Source organism: Lonchura striata, unplaced genomic scaffold, assembly GCF_046129695.1.
Source record: "Lonchura striata isolate bLonStr1 unplaced genomic scaffold, bLonStr1.mat Scaffold_281, whole genome shotgun sequence".
Lineage (NCBI taxonomy): Eukaryota > Metazoa > Chordata > Aves > Passeriformes > Estrildidae > Lonchura > Lonchura striata.
The window spans coordinates 12,513-40,200 of record NW_027461161.1 but is presented as its reverse complement, the minus strand read 5'-3'; the positions used below and the strand labels follow the sequence as shown (position 1 = coordinate 40,200).

Below are 27,688 nucleotides of genomic sequence, written 5' to 3'. Positions count from 1 at the left end.
TATACCTTTTCAAATCATAACTCAACCCTACTCCATGTCAGGATCCCAAACAGGTCTCTATGCTCTCCAAGCCAAGATCCTAATCCTATGTGCTGCCCAATGCTTGGTTATCTATCTACCCATCAGCTATGTCAGCTACAAAGTCTCCTGGAATGAGATGGTTTGGGGATGTGCTGCACTTGGAATATAATTTGTGTTACTTCTCCTGGGGCTCCATAGCAAGGAACAATTTGTCCTCTGTGAATATAAAATATGTGTAAACGTGACTGATACTTCATATTTAAAATGTGCTCTTTGAACTTGTTTCCCTCATCATCCTTTTCCCCCCTTAAACTTTGGAGAGATCTGACAAAAAATGAGAAAAAAAGGTCTTTCATTATGAATTTATTGAGAAGCAAGAATAGCACAGAGCATAAGTACAAAATGATTCACGCATCACTTAAAAGACATTACAGTGCAAAAATTCCAGGTAGACTCCAGAAGACTAGAATGATATGAATCCAGTGACACAACATTGATCACTGGAAAAAAGGCATGTTCATCCTATTTCCTTTTGTTCTGTGGTTGTAACAAAAAGCTATGTGAGTAGAAACTCCAGACAGGCTCTAGAGAAGATTTAAGATGTTGAGTTCTGTAACTGCATAATATGTGATATATGTGAAAGTCATCTTCTAGCCTGTGTTAGAAATGGATACTTCCATAACTTACTGCAAAAAGTGTTTAGGCTCTCGCCTGTTCTGCCTCGTGCTATTTTCATCCTAAGATGAGAGTGTTGGTATTGGATACTTTCTTCTTACAGCTGTATATATTAGAAGAAAAAAGTAGGCTGCAGTGTGCATTTAGAGATAAAATTACCACTAGAGGATCTAGTAACTTCTTGAAAATAGCAAATTATAAAGAGCAACAGCACGAGAATCACCATGTGAGGATTATTTTCTTCAGAATCATTGTAGCATGCAAGCAGCCTACTTGACTTGAATAGTTTTGGTAGTCTGTAGCTTTCACAAAATTGGTTTGTTGCTAATAATAGTCTAAATAATTTTTCACAGTAAAATCGGCACAAGCGACAACGACGTGATCTTGATTAGTCAGCTTTGCTGAAATAGTGTAATCTCCCTGGATGAGAAAAATGCAAATCAAGAGATTAGCCCATAGTACTATATAACTGCTTAAGTTTCTGACTCCTCTTTTTAGAAACAGAACAATTCTTTTCTCATCAATTTCCTCCAAAACCTTCCTGATCCAAATGTTTCAGAGGTGGTAAAGGATGTGCCCATATTTTCTGCCAAAATACTCTCCTCAGGGATACCAATGCTGACAGTATAAATTGAAAATTAAACAGTGCAAGCGGAATGAAATGTTTTGCTGCATTAAAAAATCCCTTCAAATTTGTGTAAATTCTCATGATTGTTATGAGCAAGCACAATATGGCTTGTACTATTTAGTAACTAGAAAAAGAGACGCTCAGTTCTCTGGCACTTCTCTTACATGGATCTTGTTGTTCAGTGTTAGTGATATGAATTTTTATAACAGAGCATGCTGGGGGAAGTGTGTAGATTGAGATGACTCAATCTATAATGAATTCCTATATAATAAAACAAGAAGTAGTCTAATTTCCAATTGTATAGTTGAAAATATGAATTCAGTCTTTGGGGAGAACTTTTATCATTAAAATGCAAAAAAAAATCTGAACTTTAAATATGCCATGGCTAGCTTGTATAGGTCAAAACGGCACTCTCCAGACACTTGGAGAAGCACTGTACCAAGGTGACCAAGGTGGCTTTAACAGATATGGAAGAAGAGGTGAACTAGATTTTATTCACTGTGTATTGCTGGCACTGCAGTAGTTATTTCTGGTTTTCTTTTTGCTGGGGCACGAAGGGGAGCAAAATGTGGGGTGGGAGAGGTTGACAGCAGTGACCTCCTTGCTTTGAACCACAGAATGCTCGTGCCCTGTTTAGAGCCCTACTGGTTGTGGAATAGAAGGAGGCATGGATAGAATGAGTCAGGGTTTTTGGCATTTGCCTTTTACAATGGGATTTTTAAAGCAATACCTGGCCTGCATCCTTACAGAGAGGTTCAAGTTAAGAGTAAAATCTAAATTTAGAGAAAGATCCAGTGGCAACATACTCTTGAGAACAGAGCCTGGTTGTAATTCCTGTGTGGAGCATGTGAACATCCCTCAGGCTTTGCAATGAGCAGAAGATTATTGCTGTATGGAATCATTCCTTTATGTCAGCATGGAAGGATGGTGTTATTTGCCTAATTGATTAATTAACAAAAGAGGCTTCCTATTCCTTTTCACACAAGCATTTTAACTCTCTAAAAGCTTATGGTTTAATTCATGGAGGAGACTTCATAATAACTAATTTCCATTGCTTATTAGTGATTAGATTTCTTTTTATCTTCTTCAGAATAATTTTTTGCTTGTGGTGAAAAATGTTATTAAAAGAGGCTTGTGATCAGTCTTGGAGTTTCTGCTTCCAGAAACTAGCTGAAAATTCAGCTGATTTTCCCAGAATTGGAGTTTTACTGGTCTGTGTGCGTGTTTCTATGACTTCTTCTAAGTTTAAAGACCTATTCTTCAGTTTGTATTGACTACATAAGCATGTTAGTAATGCTGCTCCTGGAGCAGGATGATGATTGATGTGAGCTCAGGCAGTCCTGTGTGAGATATCAAAAGGCAGTGCCCAACACAGCTTCTGTAGGTATAGCCTTTGGAGAAGCAGGCTGGTTAGGGTGGGATAACAGACTGCATAATGGGGATCCAGCTCCCTGTGTGAAAGCCTTGGGAAAATTAAGGTCCTGGTTGCTCCTATCACCAAAGAGACATATGAGATGGTAGCACTTACGGAGGCTCAATCTTCCCAGAAGCCAGCTATCCTTGTTATCACCTCTGCAGGTCTTGGCAAGCCTGGTTCTTTGGGACTCATGTCTTTGTTCTCTATCCCTGTTCTGATCCTGTTTTCTTTTCCTGCCTGGAGCAATCCAGCACCGAGCAGATCCCAGACCTCATCTTTGAGCCTCTGACATATGTTTTATATCTGCTGCTGAAGAACTGAGAACTCATGCTGTGCTTCTCTGAGTAAATCTAAGGGGTATTTGACTGAGCACCTGAACTCTGTACTTTTTCAGTGGTGATTGTGATCCTTTCTTTGCCACATTCTCAACAAGATGCCGTGATAATCAAAGACTTTGCCTTCCTCCCTTCAATCCAATCTCTTTGTTGTATGTCTCTAATAAATCCTTTGTTATATACTGATCAAATACGTCTTCATGCTGTGCCCAGTTAAGAGACTGTTGCATTCAGCATTTGAATCTTTTTTAAAAGTGTGATTTGGTTGCTCTTCTAGGAGACTTAGCTGTGTGTGGAGAAGGCTGCCAGTAAAAAGCATCTGTAATGGATGACCAGGAAATTCAGAGCAGTGCCTGCACTACTGCCTGTTTTCTCATCTTCCTAAGAAATTATTTTCTTATTTTAAGGCTTCATAAATCCAGAGAAAATGTGCTAGGCCTAATAACTTGTACCTTCAGTTGTTACCTAGAAGACCTTGGTCTCTCTGCCTGACACCATGTATGTACAGTGGAACCTGTTCAATTGCAATAGCTATATAAATTGCCTTTATAGCCAGAGAGGATGAATGAGCTTCTCCAAATTGTTCAGTTCACTAAGGACTGAGCAAAATTGCAGCCCTGGTCTCTTGAGAGTCCCCTGGAACTGCTTCTTTTCTTGCTATTTTAAGAGTAGGAGAGGGAGAGCCTACTAAAGAACTCTATGGATGTCTGACTTATGCTGGTACAGACATCTGCTGTCCTGAAAAAAAAAAACAACTTTGTTGCTGGATAGTAGTGCTTCTGTAACTCTTTATAGGCAAAACTGCTTAATTTCATATCGAAAAGGGTTATTAATATAAAACACTATCAGATCCAGTGTGCCAGGTGGGGAAGTCTGGAATGTACTGGCATGATTTCTGGTAATCCTCTGACCATACCTCCTCTGGGAAGCCCTTCTGCTTGGCAACACAACCATGACCAACTTACCTGAGGGATTTCTTTGATTCCCAGTGTGACTGGCCCCTCATAATGGAGTTGTTCTGGAAAGCAACAATGATGATGGATGGTTAGACATGCAGCACATGAAGGAAAAAGTCAGCTGATCATACGTGCTTTTTTGGTAATGGCATTTCAAAGCCTTCAGTGACAAGTATTATGGAACTGCAAAAATGCTCCATACATAGTCCTGCAACAGCCCCCTTGACAGAAATATCAGGATATATGCTGCCTTGTGGGGAAAGCAAGGCAGAGCTTGGGCTCAAGGAGCAACTCCAGCCCATGTGGATGGAAAAGGGGGACACATCTTTGCACAACCAGATGGGTGTACTGTGTCATCATGCATCCTGAAAATGAAGGTGAGGCGGGGACTGCCAGACTCAAGTCCTTTAGCATGAACTATTAAACACCTGTAGTAGTTGAACTGTACTGTTTTGGTGACTTTTAGAAACAACAATCTGAGCTGAGCTGTAGGTATGGACTTCTGACTGCTTGCTGAACATGACTTTAAAGTAATAAGAACATGCCTGTCTCTCTGCTGAAGGAGCATTCATCAAGAAGTTACATGAGGTATTAAAGTAATCACAACTGTGTTGGTGACTGGAATAGAGCCTGGGAGTTCCACCTTCCAATCCTCATCTCCCTAATCATACGAGGCATGCCTGCTCTTGGCTGTTAAAGAAAGGGCAACTTTGGCATTAATGGAGAGAATTAGCAAGCTGTTCTGCAGTTCCTCCTACTTCTTCATAGCTTACTGGGCCAAACTGTACAGACTTGTCTGAAAATAAAACTTGTAGATGTTTCAGTATTTCAGAATTTCTTGCACAACAAGTCATGGAAAAGTCTAAGAACTGTTTAAGGATTCTTTTTTGTAGGTGTCATGAAATATTCCTTACTTTGACAGCGACAGAAGAGTGTTTCATCATGTTTATATGAGTATGTGCTGGCATTTTGATGCTTTTCACTTCTAGAGAGTTGTTTTAGTCTAGTCTCACTGTTGATTTAAACTGTTTCTTGTGAAAAGTTGGATAAAAGCTTTGCAACATCTTTAGATTGTATGCACGGACTTGGAAAACAAAAAAGTCCACAAAAGTTCTTCCCACACATGACATGAAATATTAGTCTTTTAACAAAATTATGTGAAAGAATCATGACAATAAGATAAACTAGGAAAAGGAGAAACCTGAGGTATCGCCAATGTACTATACCTTTGCATTAGTGAGAAGTTTGTTTAGTAATGCCCTGATGATCCTGGGAGGTGGAGAAGATGCAAAACAACTCAGTGTTGCCCTGAAAAACCTAATCCCAAAACAGAGAGCAGAACAAGTATGTCTCGTTTTGTCAATCCCAAACTGGTCAACTATGCTACAGCAATTGTACTGTACTCATTCCCCTCTGCATCCCTGGCTAATTCAAGTGGACAGCAAGAAGTCTTGCAGTTTTCAGAGAGCAGTCACCATCACCTTGCTGTGCATGAAGCAAGAGCCCAGGAGTCTGACACATCTCCACTGCAGAGAGCGGTGACTCAAAAATTTTAAAAATACAGTACAGCCCACCTCTCGGTTCACAGCTTTAATAGACTCTAAATGGGAACTAAAGGCACTGAAGGCTGCATAATGATGCGTGACTCCCCTGGGACTTGAGCTCTGTGTGTTGATGTGATCTAAAGCATATTGGGAGCTGCCCCCTCAGGCTGGTGTGGACCATGCAGTGGTGGGGCTCATGCTTGCATGTGCTTTTGTTCAGCAGAGAGCCTTGTAAGACTACCTCTTCTTCAGTCAACTCACAGCCTAGCAATTTTGGATGACAGCAGAGGAGAGTGGAGAGGAAACTGGGCTGTGAACAATCACCCAAAGTCCTTCTGCATGGGGGGACATGGAAGCTTCTCTTGCATCGTGTGGCTTGTTAGGATCTCATCTAGGCTCTCAGAAAGCCATCCAGATTCTAAAAACATAGATGCAGCATTCAGACTCTGCAAAGCCTGTATTCTAAAATGAAGTAGGTGTCATCAGGCCATAAATTTGCTTCTGAAATGATGGCAATGCTAATCTCTCATCTAGTGTAGGTAGAAGCTATTTTTCCCCACACACTTCACTGTGATAAAGTAACTAGATGAATGCAGTCTCAGGGCTCTGCCTCAGCCCACTCTGAGAAGTTTCCTTGATTGCTCTGATGTGTTGTAGCTCTGCCTTTGCTCAGTTATGAAAGAAATCACTATATTATCTTTTAGGGAGACTTCAAATGTGGACCAGCAGGTGCTGCTTGTCCAGTTTGAGGTCCACATTTACTGCTTTATGCTTCAGCTTTACCCTTATTTAGTCTTTTTAACCAGGGGTCTTGCAGTGGTTCAGAGCTGAAACATATGGAGCTACTGGAGAAAGTCCAGTAAAAGGCCACTGATATAATTAAGGGACTAGAACATCTCTCCAATGAGGAGACTGAAGGAGCTGGGACTGTTCAGTGTAGAGAACAAAAACATTAGGGGACAGCACATCAACATGTACAAATACCTGAAGTGGGGTTGTAAAAGAGGATGGAGCCAGGCTGTCTCTCCTGGTGCCTAGTGGCAGGGCAAAGAGGCAGTGGGTACAAACTAAAACACAGGAGACTTCTCCTGAACATCAGGAAAGACTTGTGAGTGAGTGCTGGCAGAGGCTGCCTGGAGAGGTTGTAAAGCATCCAAGCATCTATCCTTAGCTATATCTAAAAACCTTGCCCTGGACATGATCCTGGGCAACTGGCTGTCAGATGGCCCTGTTTGAAGTATGTGGAACTGGATTAGATGACCTTCAAATGGCTTTCCAACCTCAACAGTTCTGTGGTTCTGTAACTAGTCCTTTGGAAAACTCCTGTAACCTTCCTTGCTTCAATGCAGAGGAGGAAGTTATGTTGCTTTGAAAGTATGTCCTTATAGGAAAGCAAGAGCAGTTTTCATTTTCAGCTAGTTGAGACCTGTCAGGAAACACTATGGATTCATAAATCTACTGAATTCTATCATTCATATTCACTTTGGACCATGGAAACCTCCTCAGTGGATCAGGCTTTTCAAAGACCATTCAGTGTTCCAGTTGCATGGGGATTTCTACTATAATTCTAGAAGTGTAAACATCCTCCAAAGCTTGAAGGACTGCAGTTTATCACAGCATCCTTAATATGCATTTTTTTTCTCCACATATTCAAACATTTTTACATTCCTCCATTGAAAGAGGATGAACACATCTGCTGCAGTAAATGTAACTGTCATCAACACTGAGCCTATCTTATTGAGAGAATTCTATGGTCTTCCTAGAGAAAAGCCCAAATATGGTTGCAAAAAATGCTCACACATTTGGAAGAGCATAAACCATGAATGTATTTTTCCAATTAAATATTCTCCTTTTTCCTTTTTTGTCTGCTGGCAATTTATGGTACCTGTCAAGCATGCTGTCATCAGTGATTTGCTTTCAACCCTTTTTCTTATAGATTTATCTGAAAGTGATTTCTGTAGAACTGCTTAGAAAATATTTCTATTGTACCACTGAATCAAGGTGATACTACTGTATTTTTGTCGCAGCTTTTTGCTGTTGTTTCTACTAAAAGGGACATAGTCCTTTTCATTGCTAGTGAGCATGCCTTTAGTAGTTTCCAGTTTGAGGCAGAGCTTTCAAATGTGTAAGAACTTCCTGAGGATTACTTCAAATTACTAGTTATAATTTGTCATGAAGATGCCTCTCCTTCCTGACTAAACACCTATAATGAAATTCTCACTCCTCTTTCTCAAATCTTCCTTTCACTGAAAATCTTTATGTGTTCTCACACTTTTATACTATATAAAGGCCCTGTACAGCTGCACCCACCTCTTCCTTTTTCTATGTTTTAAATATTTTTAGAACTTCAATGCTCCATGTTGGAGTTCTTCTAGGATACAATCTTGCACCCATGCAACTGACACACAGCTTCTGTGGGTGCTATGGAGGTAGAAATTATGTGAATAACTGCCAGCAATAGATGTATAGCTGAGTGGGAAAAAACATATTTAAACACAGGGCCAGGTGAGAAAGATTCAATCTTTTTTACTGGTGAGGAAAAGGTGAGATGAAGGGGCTAAGCAAGATGGCCTTGTGTGTCAGTCCAAAGACCTAGCTTTGTGATATAGCTGCTTTCTCAGAAACAGCTACCTACATTCTCAATGTGATAGCCAGTCTTTTAATTCATGTTATGTTCTCTACTTTTATTCACAAATACTGTTTTAGAAACTTGCTCACTGTAACGCCTACTGAAAGGGACAAAAATGTAAAAGAATGGAGGTCTGAAGCAAGATGGAGGTTTCTCTATGGTCTCTGGGGTGTGTGCACAAGGAATTGTGCAAGTGCTCTGATGGTGCCTATGTCAGTTGGACCCAAAAGAAAATTTGCAGAGGAGGCAGCTATCTTTTTGTCAGGTAGCTTTGCTTAAGCCTGCAAGCTGTAGTTGGCACATTGCTTAATATTACCCTGGTAGATCTTCCACTCTGATTTTAGTGATTGCATTGGGAAATCAGTTAAATCTTATGTAATTGTTTTCTTTGGAGGAAATTGGGAATAACCAGCACATTCTGCTAAAAAAGAGGAAGGCCTGAGTTCACGTTATGCCACAAAGAATTTAGCAATTCTATTGCTATTGTTCCTAAATAGACAATGGTAAATTTCCTTTCAAACTTTGAGCTATCAACTTCACAACAGACATATAGCTCAAAGAAAAAGATCTTGGAATGCTATTTATGAGTCCAAATGAGCAGTGCCAGACATGACCTTTGGTTAACAAAAATAGTAAATACTATATGATTATGATGAACATGAAATCTCCAGCTATATTAAGTCTTTCCAGCATACAGAGTATTTCCAGTCATGGAAAAAAATGTAGACATGAAAAAAAGAAAACTTCCCTCAAATAACTAAGACTTTGCCACAGCCGGCTCTTAAAAGTTTCTTTTTCTTGTAGCTTTTGTTCTGCTTTTCCCCACAAGTAAGTGGATCAACAAAACCTGTAGTAGGATGATGCTCTGTCTAATTTTGGGAGAGGGAGGAGCAGACAGTATTTGGCCTGCTAGTGAAAGGCAAGCAAATTCTGTGTGAAACTATATTTAAACTCAGGTCAGGTCTGGCCAGATGTTGGAAATGTTGCCTATACAACAAGGAAAAGAGGCTCTCTATGAGAAGTTTCAGTTGAAAGGGCTCTCTGCTCTCCTGTGTCTTAGTAGTCTGCATACTTGGACATTCACAAGTTGTCCCTCTTGCACAGGCATTAGGTCAGATTTACAGCTGTGCTCATATGGTAAATTATGTCTGAACAGCCTTAAATTCGGTCTTGTCAATTCTCTGTCCTAAAACATGGGGTAGATTTGACTGTCAACTAATTAAGAAATACCCCATTTTCAGTTTGAACCTGTTTGAGAAAGTTCACTTCTTTCCCACTGTGACTTAGTTACTAAATAAAAACAGCTACTGGATGAGAGGGTGTGTATTAAAAAGTGCATGACAGATGTCTTTGCATTGAAGTAGGGATACTTCTAGATGAAGATATATAGTATTATTTAAACAACCAACTATGTGTTTATATCATAATGTACTTCAATTAGCAGAAACAATCGCCTGTCAGTTTAAGATTAAGAGACTTGGAAACCCTGGGAGGTTTTGGCTTTGTAGCTTAATGAGTGAATAGCAGTTTGTGCTCAGCTCAGGACTGACTCTACTTCTCCTTAATGTATTCACTAAAGGATGTTATTAAGTACTTCATCAGAACAAGATAGTTTTTCAATAGGTCTGTGGGTGGGATTTCTCTTGTAATTCAATACACAATTGAAAAAACATCTGAATTTAATTTTTTTGTCTATCTGGCTTTACAGGATTTACATAATTGGTTGTTCATGCAGCATTTCTCTATTATTCTTTGTGATAGTTTTGTGCAGTGTGAAATGTCTTAGTAATTTTCCAGGAACTGTCTTAGCAGTAGTGCTGTTCATGGTCTTTAAACTCATGGCCCTTGCACATGAGTTATTGCAGCGTTGTCAACTTGAAAATGTGAGTGACTCAAGGAAAGCAGAGCTTCTGTAACTATCTGGTGCTCTGACAACTCAAACTTCTCTGTGGCTCTACTTATTTTTATAAAATCAACCTAAATAGATGATCATGATGTGAGGGGGATTTAAAAATTACTGGATACGTGAGTACTGCAGTCCAGAAGCTTGACCACAGCTCTTCCAGACATGGCACAGCTAACTTGGCACTACCTAGCCTGGGTTGTGGCAGAAGGGGCCTTGAGTTGCTCAGGCTCACCTGGGCCCAAAGATGCCTGTTTTCTGGGACAAACAAACCAACACACTGCCACTTCACCAGCTGGCAGTGTGACTGGCATGAGCTGAATTCATTTGACTGCTGCACAGGCATATGTTGAACAGAAAGAAGATGCAAACCATAGGTGGTAGCAAATAGTATCTTGTTCCAAATATCATTATTCAAGTATTTTTCCTCATAAAGTGATTAAAGAATTGCCTTTGAGGACAGGAGGTGTGACTTTCTTGATAGTGAAGAACATATTCAGAATGGTTGTTCGTTTGCTCACCATTTTTTTTACACAACTAGCCTTTATTTTTGTCATACTTCTTGTTCACACGACAAGCATGTGCCTCTAAATAGGGCTTATGAACCTCTTTGCTGGTGGATGGGGGTCACATAACCACAGTTATTTTTAATGGATTTGAAATCCCAAGTGTGTGCAATATTCTGTGATTAAAAGTAAAGCAAATAAACAGGTTGGGGGGAAAAGCAGGCCCTTAAATTAAAATGTCTCTGTCCTATTGCGTTCCTGTCACCCATTAACATGCTGGTGAATTAAACAGAACATTACGATGTATTGGTGCAGTCAACAGCACAGCGGGCGCATCCTGCTTGGAGTATTCAGTAGCCATCAAACACTCAAGAGTGCCACCTAAATTACCTCCTTTCTTCTTTCCACAGAAAATAAGCTTAGAATGACCCGGCCCGCAAAGTGTCTCCGAATAGGTTAAGACAGTCTTTCCATTTACGATCATGTTCAGCTTGACATAGAGTTCCTTGATGCTGTATCCTACACACAAAGTAGAAAGAGAGCTCAGAGAAAGCGCAAGGATAAACAAGTTTATTACTTTATTTTAAAAAAGATTATATTTTTTCCTCCCTGCTGTTTGAGCCATTAGATGTTTTCTCTTCAGAGAGGACTCCTGATACATAGAAATCTGTGCTTCAGGAACAGGTTTCTAGGCCCTCCAAGGTATATGACAGGGCGACATAATAGCAGTTATCTTGATTGTTAAATAAACTATGCCCATGACCATTTTCTGACTCGGTCAAATGTCGTAGCAAATCTCACGTCCTTGCATCTAAACTTTTCTTGTGTTCTTAGCAGAGGGATTATATCCAATGGGTCCCTGGGAGCAACATGTGACCTGTAACTGCTGCCTGAGAAAACAGTACCTGGCCTGAGCCAAACCTGTGCCAGGGACCAGCACTACAGCTTGGCAGTGCTAGGAGGTTGCCTGTTTGTTCCTAGCTTGCTGACACAGGTGGAGCCAGTGAGGCTACTGGATTTAGACAGAGGTCCTGTAATCTGACTTGTGGGAAAAGTATTTGCAAATGTCTGTAGTGTGATTTTTTTTTTTTTTCAGGCTTGGCTTGTTTACTTTTGCAGCCACCTGAAAACCGATGCTCCCTGGATAAATAGACCACAAGTCTCACAGGAAGGAAGACCTTTTGCATGCAAAGAAGCATTCCCAAGTGCTAAAAGACATTTGGCACACAAATTTATTTTCAGCAGCTAGACCATACAGCAGCACTTTCATATTTATGCTCTGGTAGGACAGGATCTAGATGAGCTTGAGGCTCAGGTTTGCAAGAGGTGGCTTTCCTGTGAAAGAATCACAAAGCAAGCTATGGCTAATATGAAATTGTGCACCCAGCTTGTGCCTTTATTGCTGATCAGTCAAGTACTGAAGGGTATAATTTCAGCTAGCACAGGTGGCAAACTGCACAGCATGACTGTTGCCTCAGGCCAGCACTTTTCCATCATGCTCCTCCGTACGCCCAGGAGGGGCAGAGAGGTATCCCCATGCTGCTCTGTGTGAGTCCATTCAGTCTCCTACCTGCAAGGGTCACAGCCTTTGAAATTTGGTGAGGTACTGACACAAGAATGTGTGTGAGAGTCAACAAGACCCTCCCCAGAAGACTTAGCTATGAAGATGATGAGCTCTAGAACAGCATCCCCTTGGCTCTCCATGTGTACAAATGAAGAGTAGGAGCAGAATAGGGGCTGAAAGCTGATATACTCCTCTTTAGGGTGACATATGTAGTTTGAGGCCAAGCTGATAACAGAAGTGACATTTTTGTAACCTTGCACAGGTTTTGAAATTTCTAAGAAATGAAGCCCATTCTTATTTTATAGGAGATTGTCACCCTTGTTTACTTCTTAATACCAGCACTCACATATGAATTACCTGTGTACAGCATGAGAAAATAGCAATTCACTTACCTAGGACCATTGCAGCTTTGATGTTAAAGGTGTGAGTTGCAATATCAGAACACTGGTCAATGCTGAGAGCAAAATCTTGCTGGGGATCTGTTTGAAGACACAAAACAATGGGTTACAAGTTGTATCTTTAATGAGACTGTATATATAATATATAAAATGTATAAGTGCTACAAAAAACAAATTACATATTTCTTAAAAGTTCTCCAATAAGTGCCTAGAGATCCCATACCCTGCATTCAGTAGCTACTTCTGCCCTTCCTGCCCCTTCAGTCTGAAGTGCACTCAGGTGATAGTCTGTGTGAGGCTAGAATCTACTATGTAGGAAAATTATTCCTCAAAGAAGGTGAGTTCCCCACAATGGTAGATAGCCAATACTTACTCAGTGGTGAAGTCTCAGCACAACTGCTCTTCCCAGACTCTGCATATTGCCATTCCTTCCTCAGCACTGAGGAGCAATTGGTTATGAAGGTGTTTATTAATTAATTTGTATCACGGGAGGTCTTAGTGCAGCTGGTTAGGAAACTGAATTCTGGAGTGGGATGAAAAGTCCAAGACTGAAAATAAAATTGTGTTAACTGGGCTGCAGCAGCACTTTTTTCTGGGTCCATCATCCTGTGATATTTCTATGCCAGAAAATATTCTACATTTCTCCTTTTCTTGGAGACTTTAGCAGAGCTGTGGGGCCAAAGGGAGCCCTTTGACTGATAATTGTCATTATTCTTCTGAACGTGATTCTTTCCAATTCCTGCAGTATCTCTTTCTCTGCAAAAAGCTCTAAAACTCTTGTAAAAACACAATTGTTTTTCCTACCACTTCCACCTTCTTCCTTGCTAGACTCCATGAGACTTGATGCTGTGCCTGAAGGCTTGCTGACATGTCACTCTCTGGTGACAGGCAGCAGCAACCACTGACAGTTCAGCTGCCACAACCAATAGAATGTGCAATTGTTTTCCAAAGCTGTGGCAGGAGGGGAAAGATTTGGCCAATTTGGAAAGATACCTTGAGCCTTAAACTTGCTTTAGGCATAGTTTTGTCCCTCATTATGGCTTTCCAGCCAGCCTGCACATCCAACACAGCCCTCTGTGGAAAAAAGAGAAGCAACTGCGGCATGTACAGAAGCAGCCATAGGCTCCTTGGTTTACAAAGATCTGGTAGTGATAAATATAGTCTTGGGAACTGAGTTCTGTTTCTAAGTTATTGTTGCTTGAACTAATCTTCTCACTGAATTGAAAATAACAGGTTGGGAGATTTTTCCTTTGATGCTGTGGTGAAACTTGAGTCACAAGTGCCCTCTGTGAGGCTGAGCCAGCATCCCCATAGTCTAATCCTGTTTTTGAAGCAGTGCCCCACAACTGTAGCAGCTGGCAATCAGCAAGCCTGTGTGACCAAAACCTGATTGCTTAGAGGAGATCACAGAATGAATGAAAGTGTTGAGAGGACCTGGAGGGCTTTAACTAAGCCAGGTTTGTAGCCCACAGATTATCAGTGTGGTCTAAAAGGAGTACCCAAGCCCTAAATTTTGGTAAGTTAAAATGACTGTTCAAAGTAGGGAGATAAAAAGCACTGGTATTTCTAAAGCTCTGTGCCCCTGTGCTGGATTTTGTCCTCCACACCAGTAAAGCAGTCTCTGCAGTTGCATAATCTTCTTGGGATAAAAAGTTAGTGCCTGCAGTTGTTTATCAAGTGTGGCAACAGTTAGAGGGTTGTTTTTCCTCTTTTTTCTTATGCCTGTCAGTTCTAGCTTTATTTTTGCAGCTTCAGAAGCTGCTGGGATTGGTTAAGAGAGCAGTTTCCTGCTCCAGCTGGAAAGTATGTTAAACTTCTCTTTTCTCCAGGGCGGTTACTCCTGCTTCCCCTCTGGTTTCTACCATCTCTCAGGGCTTGGTTTCCGCATTCCTCTGCACTTCTGCTAGAGCCCCTCTTGTTTCTGTTTTGTGTGTGGTGTGATGATAAGGCTCAGGAAGCAGCTGCTCAGATTCAGAGCAATTTGGGCATTGATGCCTACAAATAGTGCTGGTTGTTGAGTGACTTAAATTGTTGGTTCTGCAATTTCCAGAGAGAGTTATGGTCAAACCTGGCAGCAGAACTTATATAATGCTTTTCTCTTTTCAAAGAGACTAGGCTGTACTTTAATGAACAAATTAAATTGCAGTGTCAGGGCTAGGATTTGAACTTTTATTTTAAAATTTCTCATCAGTAACTGAGTGGAAAGGGTATGTTCATGAAACCAAACATTTTTGGAAAGCTTGGGCTTCTTACAATGACCCTGATCTCAGGATTATTTTAGTTTGAATGTCTGTTTATTTCTATGGGTTGAGCTTCTTTGACAGATGACACATTGTCTTTTACTGCACTGGTAGTGATGCAGCATAGGATCCTGACATATCCAGGAGGTGCTGTCTAGTCCTCAGAGAAGACGGAAGTGTGGAAGCACTTACATGAGGAATTGCAGAAAAATTTGTGAATCGGACCACTTGGAATTTGTGTTGTTACTCTGTTGCTGACAAATGTAAAAATTTCCAATGCCCAAAGAATCCCAGTTAATTTTCTGACCATCCCTGTGCTGCTCGAGAATTTCCCCGTGGAAATTCCTGCTCAGATTTAGCAATCCAACTTTGCAATCTTAGATACTGTGGCATATATGGGGACCTCCCACTGAAATCAATTGAAAGGATGGCTGTGTTGCTAAAGCTATGGTGTCAGGGAGTCTGGATTTCCAAACATGTAGGGAGAAACGTTGCTACTATAACGAAATTAATGTAACTAGTGGGGTTAAGCCTCATAAGAAGTGAAAGAGTCTGTAAATTCAGCTGGGCTTTCTGCATTAAGGGATTGCGCCATAACCCTCTTTCCTTAAATTGTGAGGAGTCCCTCCTGTGGCCAAGGCAACTCAAGGCAATTGCCGTTTTTATTTTTCATCTCAGATGTACAACTGTGAGTCACTGTGTGCCTCCTATGGAAGTTTAATACTTATTCTTCTGTGTTTGCCTCAATCTGAAGTGAGCTGGTTAGACTGAAAAAAATACATGTTATGTCTTTCACATGTGCAGAGCAATAACATTTACTGTTAGATCTCTAAAATATGTGGGACTGCCCTTCAGCCTTCCATTTCCCTGCAACATTTCGTGGTGCACAGTACTGTATGTTCCCAGACTTCCCTCCACCTACTCCCTTCAATCTGCTCCCTCTCCCATAATTAAAGCTAGAAACTCTTTAACTGGTTGCAGAATTTTGCTTTTCCAGTTCAGCTTTGATAAATCACCAGCACTCATAATGTTGTTGGAAATTTTGCAAACACATTGAGGTTTATCAGTGAAAATCTGTTTACTGAGGGGGAAAAGGGCATTTTTTGTGTATCTAGTGAGAAGGACTTAGGCTGCAACATATTTACAGCTAGCATGAAAGGTGTCTGGAAGCAGAATTTTGATTCAAGTTTCTCTCTAGGCAGTCCTAAATTTTGGGCATCTGCTCTAGGAAATGGGAAAGTCTTTGGCTTTTTAAAACCATCAATGCACTCCAAGATCTTCCAGACCTGTTATTTGAACCTGATGCTGTGGCTGATGCTGAGTTCCCAGCTATCCAGCTTTTACTGAAGACTGGCTTCTGTAATACAATTCTGCTTTGTGAGAGCTGAATTTGGGATGTGCCTGGCTTCTTGCTACTGATCACCCCTGACATAGCTTAGTGTCAGCTAAGCCCATGCATCCCACCATCCATTTCACCCTTACCAAAGTACCCTGGTGGAGATTTGTTCCTATATTGATTTGGGATGAGGTTTTCCATGTACACTGGCACCACAGTGCAAGATTTCAGCCTGACTTTCTATTCGACGTGCTCACAGGGATGGGTTTGGCTGGGTTTTTCTTAGAAGACCGAGCAGGTGTGTGTAGTACTGCCTAGAAGCTCAGATGAGTTCCTGAACTTTTCTTTTTAGAGGTTTTTCCCCCTGCTTGTGTTCTTGGCAGAAGGTTCATAGGTAGACTAGCTCAGACATATTTCCAGCAGTGTAACCTCGGGGACAAGGACAACAGATGGGAACTCCCTTTTGTGCCCTGGTTACTGCAGTTGTGGGGTCAGTGGCTCCTGCCCGTGCTGAACATGGGTGTGCAGAAAGGCACAGGGCTGCGAGCTGGGGCTGCCTTTACAGCCTCGTGGGAGGGATCTCCAGAGCACAGGATGAAGTGAACAGCTGGGAATGATAATGTGCTAACTCACTGTGGCAATGTCCCTCAGAGCCTGAGCTGCTAGATGACTAACTGGGCATCACAGAAACTGCATGGCCAGATGGGAAGCACCTGTTCTAGGAATTTTGCTGCACTGGTGTAAAACAGCCTCTGTCTTTTATTCTTCCTTCTCCCTTCCCCCCTCTCCCCCCAACCCCCGCCAGTCTTTTTAACTATCCTGTACTGGCTTCTCTCTCTTCTGAATCTGCTCTAAAATCACATTGTTTCCATATGACCATGAAAATCAGTGGTATGAGTGAATAGCAGCAGCAAGCAGATGAGCTTTGCTTGTAAATGTCCACATCTGTAAGCCTTGGAGTGGTAAGAAGACCCTCCAAACTGGTGAGCTTTGGGTGTTTCATAATACTTTTAGGAGCAGATAAGCCACAGAATGGAATGAAATAATACAACTGCACTTGGCTAGGGTCAGGTAAGGACAAGCTAGTGCTAGAGGAGATGGAAATTAGCACAAGGAAGAAACACTTAGCAATTACCCAATATTCCTCACCTTCAAAGCTCTTAATAAAATTAAATCATTAGTCTTTACAACATTCAAAGTGATGAAAGGAGATAGAAAGAATGAGGAATTGTTTGGGATTTCAGACTTTATGTATTCGTTTAACAATTTCCCTTTAATGTCTATTTAAATAAATTAACCTGAATGCTCAAGGTTATATTTGACACTGGAATCTACTTATAGGCTACTGAGGAAGAAGCATCAGGTGAATTAGCAGCTCTCTGGTTATGCATCTGCATTTCCCTGAGCACTTTCAGTTTAATGAACTTCCCTTTGGGCCTGCCTTTACTGCATGCCACTGCCACATCCAGACGGGTCTGGGAGGGGCAGAATGACCCTCTGTTCAGAGGAGAGCAGAATAAATAGTGATGCTCACACTGGCTGTGACTACTTTATAATGTGAATGCTTCATCCCAAGACATTTGCCTTAGCCATGACCAGCTCCAGGTTTTTGCCTAATTCAGACTGGAACTCTGGCCTAGTTCAATTCAGTCAGTCTGGCCTCATTTGCAGATAAAACTGTATGTTTTATCACCTGAACTTTTCTGACTTCCTTAGGCAATGCAGAGGAGAAGGAATATAGAAGATTAGAGTTCATGTATCCTTAATGTCCTGGGGTTACAGATTGTGGGAGTTCTACTTTGCAAAGAGTGCTATCAACTTCTGGTTTCTGGGGTTGCTTAAACCCAAATCTCTAAAGCTTTTGGAGATGTCCAGTGGAGTGAATAACTCTGCTTGCTTTCTGATAAAACTTACATGGCTGTAGAGTGAAGCCTAAATATTTGGTTTCAGTATAATCTATAAACTAAAAAAGCCCAGGACACTAGCAAAAGAAACTAAAAATGTGATTAAAAAAAAAAAAACAAACCAGTTTATACAAGTAAAATAATTTCCAGTGCTCTCCAAAGAATACTGAACACTGGTAATGCATAGAGCAGTTATATATTACTTGGTTAGATTAAGGCATAGGCATTATGGCCTTAGTTTTGGAGCAAGGTGATTTCAGTGTCTTATGAAATTAGTTTGAATAAAATACAATGATTTTTTTCTCTTGGTATTTCAAATAAAACTCATTGCAAATTATAACCGATGTCAAAATGTGCAAATATTAAGAAACAGTAACTCAGAAGGCTTCTCCAAATGTCAGGTGGAGAGGAAGAGATTTTCTGGCACCAGGCTGATTATGATGAGGTAAAGGGAAGCCTAGTGAATACAGGTGTGAGGGGCTCTCTACAGGTGCAGGGCTTTATTGGGGGATGGGGATGTGACTAGCATGCATAAAGCAGCCTTGTCAAAGACATGCCCTGAGTCTCCCTGCCTTTTCCTGCTTGAACCACCTTTCCTGAGAGCAAGCTTGTTAGAGCTTTTGGCTGAGGCTTAAGGGAAGGCTCGCTATCTGAAGGCTCTCTCCTTGCTTTTGCCAGAGGTGGTATTTGGAAAGGGGGGTTCCTGTGCTTTGTGTGGTATGACAAAGCTTTATCCAAGACTGTTTAAGAGGACAAAACTGGAAGATGCAGGCTTTGAGCTATAGAACATACAGATCTGTACTTGATAATCCTGATTTGTCCTAGTTAGCTTGAGAAAGGCAGACAAGGCAGGCTTCAAATACAGCAGTGAACAAGAAAATACTGCATTAATTTGGGCCCAGCAGGGACTGTATTAGAGAGAGAAAGTCTTTGTTCTTCTGCTGGTAAGAAAACACCATTCACTGTATGAATAAGATGCTTACAGTAACTGCCTGTATACCTAATCAGAGCTGTCTCTTCCCTCTTCAATGTGTTTTTTTTTTTTTTAATATTTTTTTTCATAGTGCCCTACTTGAGACTGAGATCTCTGGACATCAGTGCTTGCCAGAATGACTGGGGATTCACAACAGACTTTCAGAGTCGTGTCAGAAATAGAACCGAATGTTGCTGGAAACTGCCCTGCTGTCAGACACATGCCATGCTTTGGGATAGCAACTATACTGCTGATTATCCAGAACAGTAATCAGCAGCATATAAATGGGCTAAATGTTCCCATTTTCCCATGATGGGTTTAAATCCACTACAAGAGCATGGCAGTAAGCTACAGTTGGAATGGCATGCTCCCTCTGCTGAGGAAACTAGCTGAGTTCCCACCTGCCTGATCACTGCTGGATCATTTGACAGGAGCCATCCATCTTCAGGTGAAGAGGAAACTGAAGAATTGAATCAATTTGTGGTAGTTTTCAAAATGCTAGCTTTTGGCAACTAGAAGCTCTCCTGAGCCTAAAAGCAGCATCTGGAATAGACCAAAGGGTTTTGATTTGGTATGTGGTGAATCTGTAAAAAGGCATTTGGACATCTTGTCCCTCATGGCCTCTGTTTTTCCCTAGTTTTAGGCTGCCTCCTCAAAGTTGGTTCAGTGACACCAAAACACAATAATGCTGATTTTGAGGTGTTAATTTTTCTTAGAATACTTTGGATGTTTTTCCAAATGGATATTAAATTGTTGTGAGTGTCTAATCTCCTGCCTCTATTTTCTTTGCTAAACTGTAAGCATAATAGGGTCACAGCTTTAGATTAGATGATGTAGCAATGTCAAGAAAGTGTAGCAATGCTTTATTGCTTAGAGGTTTACAGAGATGGCTTTGCATAGCACTTATCATCAACTGTGGCTTGCTCTTGCTCCTGACTTTATGCAGTTAATGTGACTTTTGACAATTTCTGCTTTATATAATACAGGACCTAATCTCAAATTTTTGTCAAATTGTTAAAATGGCTGTGATTCACTTGTTTAGTGTATTACAGTGCTCCCTCCATAGGCTCTGATTTAATAGCCAATAGCAAATGACAGTATTGCTTTGCCCACAGTATTACTTGACTGTAATGTAATATACCATTTTTAAGGTATGTCTCCCCTATATGTTTCCAAAGAGGAGAACATATTTTTCTATGGCTTGCTTTCGGAACTATTGCCACTCATCCTTACATTTACCTTAGTGACTCAGTGGCTACAGCAACCAAAGACGTGGCAAAAGTGAGTAGGTGAAAAACATGCCAACCAGTTTAGATTTATCAGCTGGAGATAAGCAGAAGAGGCTGTCACACATAAACAACTCTCTTTTACAGTCCATGGTGCAGGACCTTAATTGATTTGGTGAAGAATTTGGTTCTGTGAGGAAACCACTGAGAACTAAATTAGATGGGAGAATTTAAAGCCTGGTGGGAGAAGTTCAGCTGAGGTTAATTCTCTCCACTACTAGTCTCACTGAAAGCATTAATATTGATTTTACTGAAAGATTTAAAGTCTAGCTACTGAATCTAATGTTTTTGCTAGAGTACCTTGGAGGTCCTGCTCCTCTATGTCATTTACATTTTAAAACTTACTAAGTACTCTCCCCCCATGAAAGAAGGGTAAAATGATGTTCAGAATCACCTAATGAGTTCACATAGAAAAAAGAAAGTTTCAATCCTCTAATATGATGTGGAGAATGAAATAGATGGGATAGTTTTAATTCACGTAGGGACCAAAATTTTAAAAGAAGACTTGCATGTGCAGTCATAACTATGCTACCTTGGTTCCAATGATAGTTTCAGTTTATTAGGATCTGGTGCCAGAAATATATATGTACACATCTGTTCTTCCCCTTGGAATAAGTAAGTTATACCAGATGAGTTCAACAGCAAAGCTATGACAGTAAGATGGCTTGGAGAGAGTAAACAAACAAAAAAATTGTTTTCAAGTGGAATTCTTAAATTCTTTGATTGTTTGCCCATTAGCAATCTATGTAACAAAAGATCAGAGGGGAGTTGGTGTTGTGTGGCTTTCAATAATTTAGAAGCAGAAGCAATTGCTAGAGACTGTTTGAGGGAAATAAATAAATAAGTCCAAGAGAAGCATCTGGCTCAATCTGTCTGCCAAAAATCCAAAGAATAATGGAAAAAGAACCTCTTTTTACCAAGTGTCTAGAAGAATTTTTGCCCTGAAGAGGCATGAGTGAGAGCTTTTTTGCAGACCTTTCTTTTCCAGCTGAAGCTATCAGATTACTTATATCCTTTAAGTAAAGAATGTAAGTGTGTGGTCAGGGAGGGAAAAGGACTAGTTATATTGGTTGACATAGAGAACAGAAGGTCATATACTGTAAAATTAGTGCCAATTTAACAGTACTGTTTATAAGTTGGTATTGCTGAATGAGCAGGTGTATTTTTAAAAATACACCTAATGTTACAGATATATTTTTAAGAAAGGAACAGTGGAGTTTAAGAAAAATAGTATCTTTGATCTCTCAGTATATAGGAGAAAGTATAACGAGTGTGTGAGGGGGACCCTAATAAGCCTGAAACTCTTCAGAAAGGACAGACAAATCATCAGGAAATCGTGAGCTAATTGGTCTCTGTTGCCACTTGTTTTATTTTAAGCACAGAAAAGTTCCCTCAATGTACAATTTAACAGGAACATGTCTATAGTGCACTATCTGACCAGAGTGGGTTCTACAACTTGTTGAGTTCATGGAGCCATTTTAACAGAGATCCAAATCTGAGCTCACACAGTTGAAAAAAAAGCCATAAAATTGGGAGTTCCTCTATCTACAAATGCAATTTAATGCAAGTGTGTACTGAAGTAGGCAGTGCTACTCCCTCCTATTGTACCACTGGAGGCTGGGAAAAAGGTTTATGGAAATGACACTGCTTCAAGTGTGACATAGAATTATGCAAGCAAACATAGAGCTCATTGGACATAAGTTCAGCATGACCTTCCTCTGTTTTGGAAGAGGCATTGTCATGTAAAAATAATTTCCTAGATGACCAGATTGCCCTGGCTCTTTGTCTAGCAGAAGACATGAATTATAGCAAACATTTACCCATATCCGTATATTTGTTTTATTATTTTAAAATTTGTAGATATACATATATAAAACTTATGAAGGGTGCAGCCAATGTCATATTTAATTCGGAAGGTTGAAATGAATACAGATTGTTTGCTCCTTCTCCTGAAACTTTAATGGTTATTAACCTTGCTTCAGATGAAAAACAGAAGAACAAGAAAACAAAATCAGATAGTAATTGGGAAAAAATGTTTGTCTATATTTAAAAACCTCATGTGGTCTGAGCAGTGTTTTATATAGTCTTGGGAGTATTTCTGAAGATGTCATCTTTGAATACTACTGCTTTGACTCTTCTGAAGAGCTCCCTGAAATTCCCCATTATTTATTACAGTGCACAGAAAACAAAGTCCTTAATGGTTGATGGTGTCCATACCCTCTTTTAGAACCTTCTGTCTTATCAGTGTTTCTGCACTGTAAAGAAACCTACAGTTTCAGATAATGGGCAGCTCTAAGATCTCCCAGGTCCTAATCTAAATAATTTAATTAAATAATCGCCAAGCTTGCTGGTTGAAACAAAAGCAGGTATTCTGAAGCACTAAAGTGTTAATACAGGCCCACAAATATTTCAAGAAAGGGCTGTAAAAATAGTTGGGAAATAGTTTTCATGTATCTGCAGGAGGCATCACCTGCTTTCCCCTACGAAGGGGGTCCCATTTGAACACTACATACTAAGAATGTTTTCATGGCTAATTAAAACAATTAGGCTTTACATGAATGATCCAGAAGCAGGTGCTGGTACACGTGTTAGGGAGTTATGTTCTGTTGTCTCTGACTGCATTGGACTTTGCACTTCCAAGAGGATGCCTATTACTCAAATAACACTGGCATCTGCCCAAGGCACTTTGTTACCATTGCCTACCTGCCCTTCCCTTCCCAGACAATTGCCTTTTATAATGTAGCTAGAAAGATCAAAAGCATTATTGCAGTGAAATTAAAAGGGGTAGAAATTGGCCATTTATGTAGCAGGTTCTTTTCATGTCTGTGCATAGACTTGCCAATTACTGTTCTCTTTTCTCAGTCAGAGATGTTTAACCTGTGCTGCTTTTATCTCAGGATCTCTGCCCAGGTTTCTAAAGTGATTTGTGGTCATTTGAGATCTTCCTTCATTTTTGTCACTTGTTCCTGGGAGGAAGAGTGACCCTAATAGGAAATGTCTTGCTATTTATAGACTGTCTCGGTATAATGTCTCCTGCGGTCACATAGAGGAGGCAGCACACTGTCTATTTACTCTACTTTTAGACCACCTGTCTCTCAGCTTGATTTTCTTACCATGGATGTCCTGTTGAGGTTTTTTGTCTGATTACTTTTTTACAATTGCATTATACTGATCACTAGGATCTTGTCTTTTGATGCATGATTTGGAGTCCTGGTTACAGAACATTTAGTCTGATGTAGCTGAGTGGGAATGGGGATGCTTTCTATAGGATCCAGAGCATGGGCTGAGGCTGGGGACCTGATGCATGCCTGTACCTTACGTGCTATAGGAGCAGGAGGCAGCCAGAACAATAGCTTGTGACCAGCAATTGCAACTTACTCCTGGGTACAGGAGATGGCTTCACATTCTGAGTTATCCACCTAAACTTCTCTGTTGCATTAATCACAGTTATATTAGCCCATATTTTTGAATTTAGTCAGTTTTTTACTGCATAATAGGAGAGACTCTGATAAACAGCAAAGAAAAAATGGGTACTTGGCTCCCCTTTAAATGCTCAAACTGAATTCTAATAATTTGTCAAGAGACGACATTAAGCTGCAGAAACAAGTTGTGAAGCACTTGGTAAAAATTCTTTTAACATCCTTATATTTTCCTTGATTCAATCCTAATTCCCTGATAACATCCTAGAGTCTATAGTAACAACATTAGAGGTGAAATCCTCACCCTCTTGAAATCAACAGGCAATCCTTTACCCAAGATTTTGTACTTGTTACTTCACTGTGTCTCGTGTTATCCCCCAAATGGTACATCCACTGGTATCTTCAGTGGAGCAGGAAATAGCAAAGGGATTTTTCAGACTGGAGTGACCTCTGGGGCAGTATTCCTCTGAAATAGCTAAAGAGTGTGGGCAGCTGCCTAACATCAACTCTGTGGTTGCTGCCATTACAAATTTGTAATGGGAAGGTTTGTTGAGAAAGGGTCTTGTCAAAAACTAACAAGTGTGTGTCTTCCTGGGTGAGAACAATTGGCAGGACACAGATGAAAAATGGAGTTATGTTCTGCCCATCTAGTTATGGTTTACAGTGAAATGAAGTAGAGACAAAGCTCCTCTTCTCCTGAGAGGGTGATCAGCAAGCACCTTGTGCACCACTGTGAACTTGCCTGTGAGCTCAGTAAGGACAGGGTCTTCTCTGAAGTAGATGTGGACTAGTATACTTGGATTGATCCTCCTGACCTGTAGATTTTGGGGCTTGACCCCAAGCACCTTAAATTCTTCTCCTTTATGCAAACTGCTGGATTACGCATTGCATCAGCAGCAATGCAGAAGGTATATCTTGGGCTGATGTGGTAACCTCTGGAAAAAGGCAAGGCAGGACATTGTGATGGCAGTTGTGAGTTGCCTCAACTTTAATCTGACAGAGCAGTAAGGGAGAAAGGAAACTGACTTCAAACAAGGAATCTTATTTAATTCTTGCATTGTTTTCACATCTGTGTAATCTTTTCATCTCCCATAGCTGTGCCCAGGAGAACAGAACTCTAAGTGGTGGGACCTGACCTTTATGTTCTCTGTCTTGTGCTTCTCAATTTGTGAATTCCCCCTGAATGAATATACCTCTTCTCTTTCTGTTCATGGCAAACCAAAGGGAGTGACAGAAACAAATGGCTCTAAACAAATACATATTGTTAGCTAGACCAGTGATGTGCACAGTAAGAAGCAACATTTAACTGGCACATGCCAGCAGGCAAATTCATCATACTTTGAATTCACCCAGACTGTAGCCTGTGCCTCTGTGTCAAGGCATCTCATGCTGACTGAGACCTGTTGAGGGAACAGAATTCACTTATGCAATACATTTTTACTAAAATGAAGGCAATACCAAAGTCTGTATTCAATATCTAATTAAATATTTTCTTAATGCATTATACCCATTTATAGAACTTGAAGGCTGACTTTAGTCCCCTGGGAGCAGGCCAGAAAAGAATAGCATTGCAAATATTTATTTACTTCTCTTGTCCCTCACTGGCTTTATTTTAATGGGTGTGCAAAAACGCATGAAAGCTACAGGCACGGAAAAGCCCCCGGGAAAGCCCTTTGTAACTGGATGAATTGGAAAAACAAACTCTAGGGTGCTCATTTGCCATGAATCGCTTTTCAAATCACGTGCGGAAAATGAATGAGGCGTCTGTGAATCTAATTCCCTTTGTCCCAGTTGTAAAGCAGATCAGCACAATAGGCGAGGCACACGGCCAGCAAAGCAAGAGGTGGAAAGCAGGCAACATTCAGTGAATTCATTTTCAGTCAATTCCAGTGTCGCTTGCTCCTTTTCTTCTCTACAGATTTAAAGAACAAACAAAACCCTGTGATGCCTGGGAAATGCCTCTGGTAAGGGCTGCTGCTGAAGTCTCGCTAAGCGTGGTGGCAATGGCAGAGAACATGAATCCTTCCCACTGTCACACTGGGTCCCTTGTCATTCCTAGTGGGAGGACAGAAAGCACATCACCACAGCCTCATTGCACGTTAGGGAAGCAGCAGATTCGTGCATTGAAGAGCCTGTTTCATCCCAGGGGTAAAAAAAGTTAAAGACCTAAGGTCTTCCTATTTTTTTTAACCTATCTCCAAGATAAAGATCTTGTGCTAAACTGGGTTTTTCACAGTGGTTTATTATTCTGAATTGTTACATTATTTCCTCTTTATTATCTTCTAAATACAGTTAGCTTTGTGTGTATGTGAACCAAAACCAGCTGTACTTGAAACACAAAAAATATTTTAGATGTGAAACCCAGAGTAGGTTTGGGAGTGTAACCCTTCCATTCGCTGCCTGGCTTTATAATCATCACTAACTGCATATAAGAACAACTCTGTTGAGCAGCTAAAAGGAAAGTGGGAATGTAAAAAAAAAAAAAAAATCTCACCACAGCTTTTGTAATATATTTCCAAGTTGTCCTCTTTGCAGACTGTGTGCGTAGGCCACTGTGTGCTGGCATTGATGTAAAGCAGGACTAAGATGAAAAGAAGAGTATTTGATGTCTTCATGGTGGTGGTGGTGGTAGTTTGCAGGATCACTTCTGTCTCTTGCTAACACTCTGGAGGGAGGTGTTCCTTCCTTTCTCCAAGGGACACGGGACTTGCAACATTTGTGCTTGCAAAAGGTTAAGTGAGCCAGTGCAGCCTCAGCTTCCCACAATGCGGTATAAACAAGAGGCTAATCAGAATTGGAGGGTGTTATTTCCGTGTACTTAGACTTCTGCTTTCTCCTTGGTGTTAAACTAATGACAAATGAGCTAATCATACCTACTCACTGCCCGGCATAGTCCTGCCTTGGTGCCTGCTGGAACAATGCAGCAATGTGTTTATTTCTGCTCTTGCTGCCAGTTTCTTCTCTTGAAGTCAAAGCATTTGGGACAAGACTTCAAACAGGCTTATTTTGCAGCCTTCTGGCTGAAAAAAGTTGCAATCCAAATTGCCCCATCTTAATCACACAAAGTCAGTCCAAATTTTGGGAGATGAACAGTTTGGTCTCTATGTTTTTCCTAGTAACAAATCTGTCGTCTGGAGGGAAAGGAGGTGTGTCTGATAAAGCTGACACCACATAAGCAAGTCTTGAAACTTTTGGGAACGAATTCTTGCTGCTTGACTATGCTAAATCCTTCATTTACATTGGTTTTGTTCAGTGGTTTTTGGGAATATACAACTTAGCAGTATACCCAGCTGGATAAACCTAGACTTAATTTTTTTCCTCCTGTCTTCCTGGTTACTTAATGGCCCTCTAGTGAAAATGTGTATTTGTTATTTGCACTAGATCTTTTAAAGCTGTGCTTTATGCAGAAATTAATGGCTGGTGCAGATTGCAGGGAAGCAGTCAGGGAAGGAGGGAGAGTACCTTCATCCCCAGTAAAATTCTCTGATTCAGTTTTAAGATCCAGGGCTGGAATAGAATTTCAAACTGTAGTTGCCAGAAAGGTCTTTTTCTGGACAGAGCACCAACTGGAAAAATGCTGCAAGCTGAATTCAACCCTAAAGCAAACATCTGCAATAGTCTTCTCTGAGCTCAAGACAAGGAGAAACTGGCTCTGTAGCATAACAGAGTTAGGTAAAAGATCACTTTGGTCATCTCAGTCTTTCTTGCTTTGAAGGCTGCAAGTATCATTTGCTCTGCCACTGAGTAAAGAGGAACAGGGGAAAACTTATGTTTTTTAGTAAACAGGAAAGCACCCAACAACATAATTATGAAATAATGCTAAATGGTAGGGTTATTCTTCAGGCAAAATCCTGGCCTCAATGAAGGTAATAAAAGTAATCCCACAGATTAAAGAGGCAGCCAAGATTTCAACCATGATGTATTAAATTTAAAAGCCAGTTCAGTGCAATCCTA

The 27,688-nt window shown here is 40.6% G+C and overlaps 1 protein-coding gene across 1 annotated transcript; it reads right to left on the bottom strand.

Moving 5' to 3' along the window:
• Nucleotides 1-368: 368 nt before the first annotated feature.
• LOC144248692 (lymphocyte antigen 86-like) lies at nucleotides 369-26,489 on the bottom strand. Its single transcript, XM_077790714.1, has 5 exons — nucleotides 26,229-26,489; nucleotides 12,571-12,657; nucleotides 11,005-11,133; nucleotides 4,042-4,094; nucleotides 369-1,116 (listed from the first exon to the last, which is right to left on the bottom strand). Exons 1-5 carry the CDS (start codon nucleotides 26,347-26,349, stop codon nucleotides 1,021-1,023), a joined length of 486 nt encoding a protein of 161 aa, XP_077646840.1. The 5' UTR covers nucleotides 26,350-26,489; the 3' UTR covers nucleotides 369-1,020.
• Nucleotides 26,490-27,688: the final 1,199 nt, after the last annotated feature.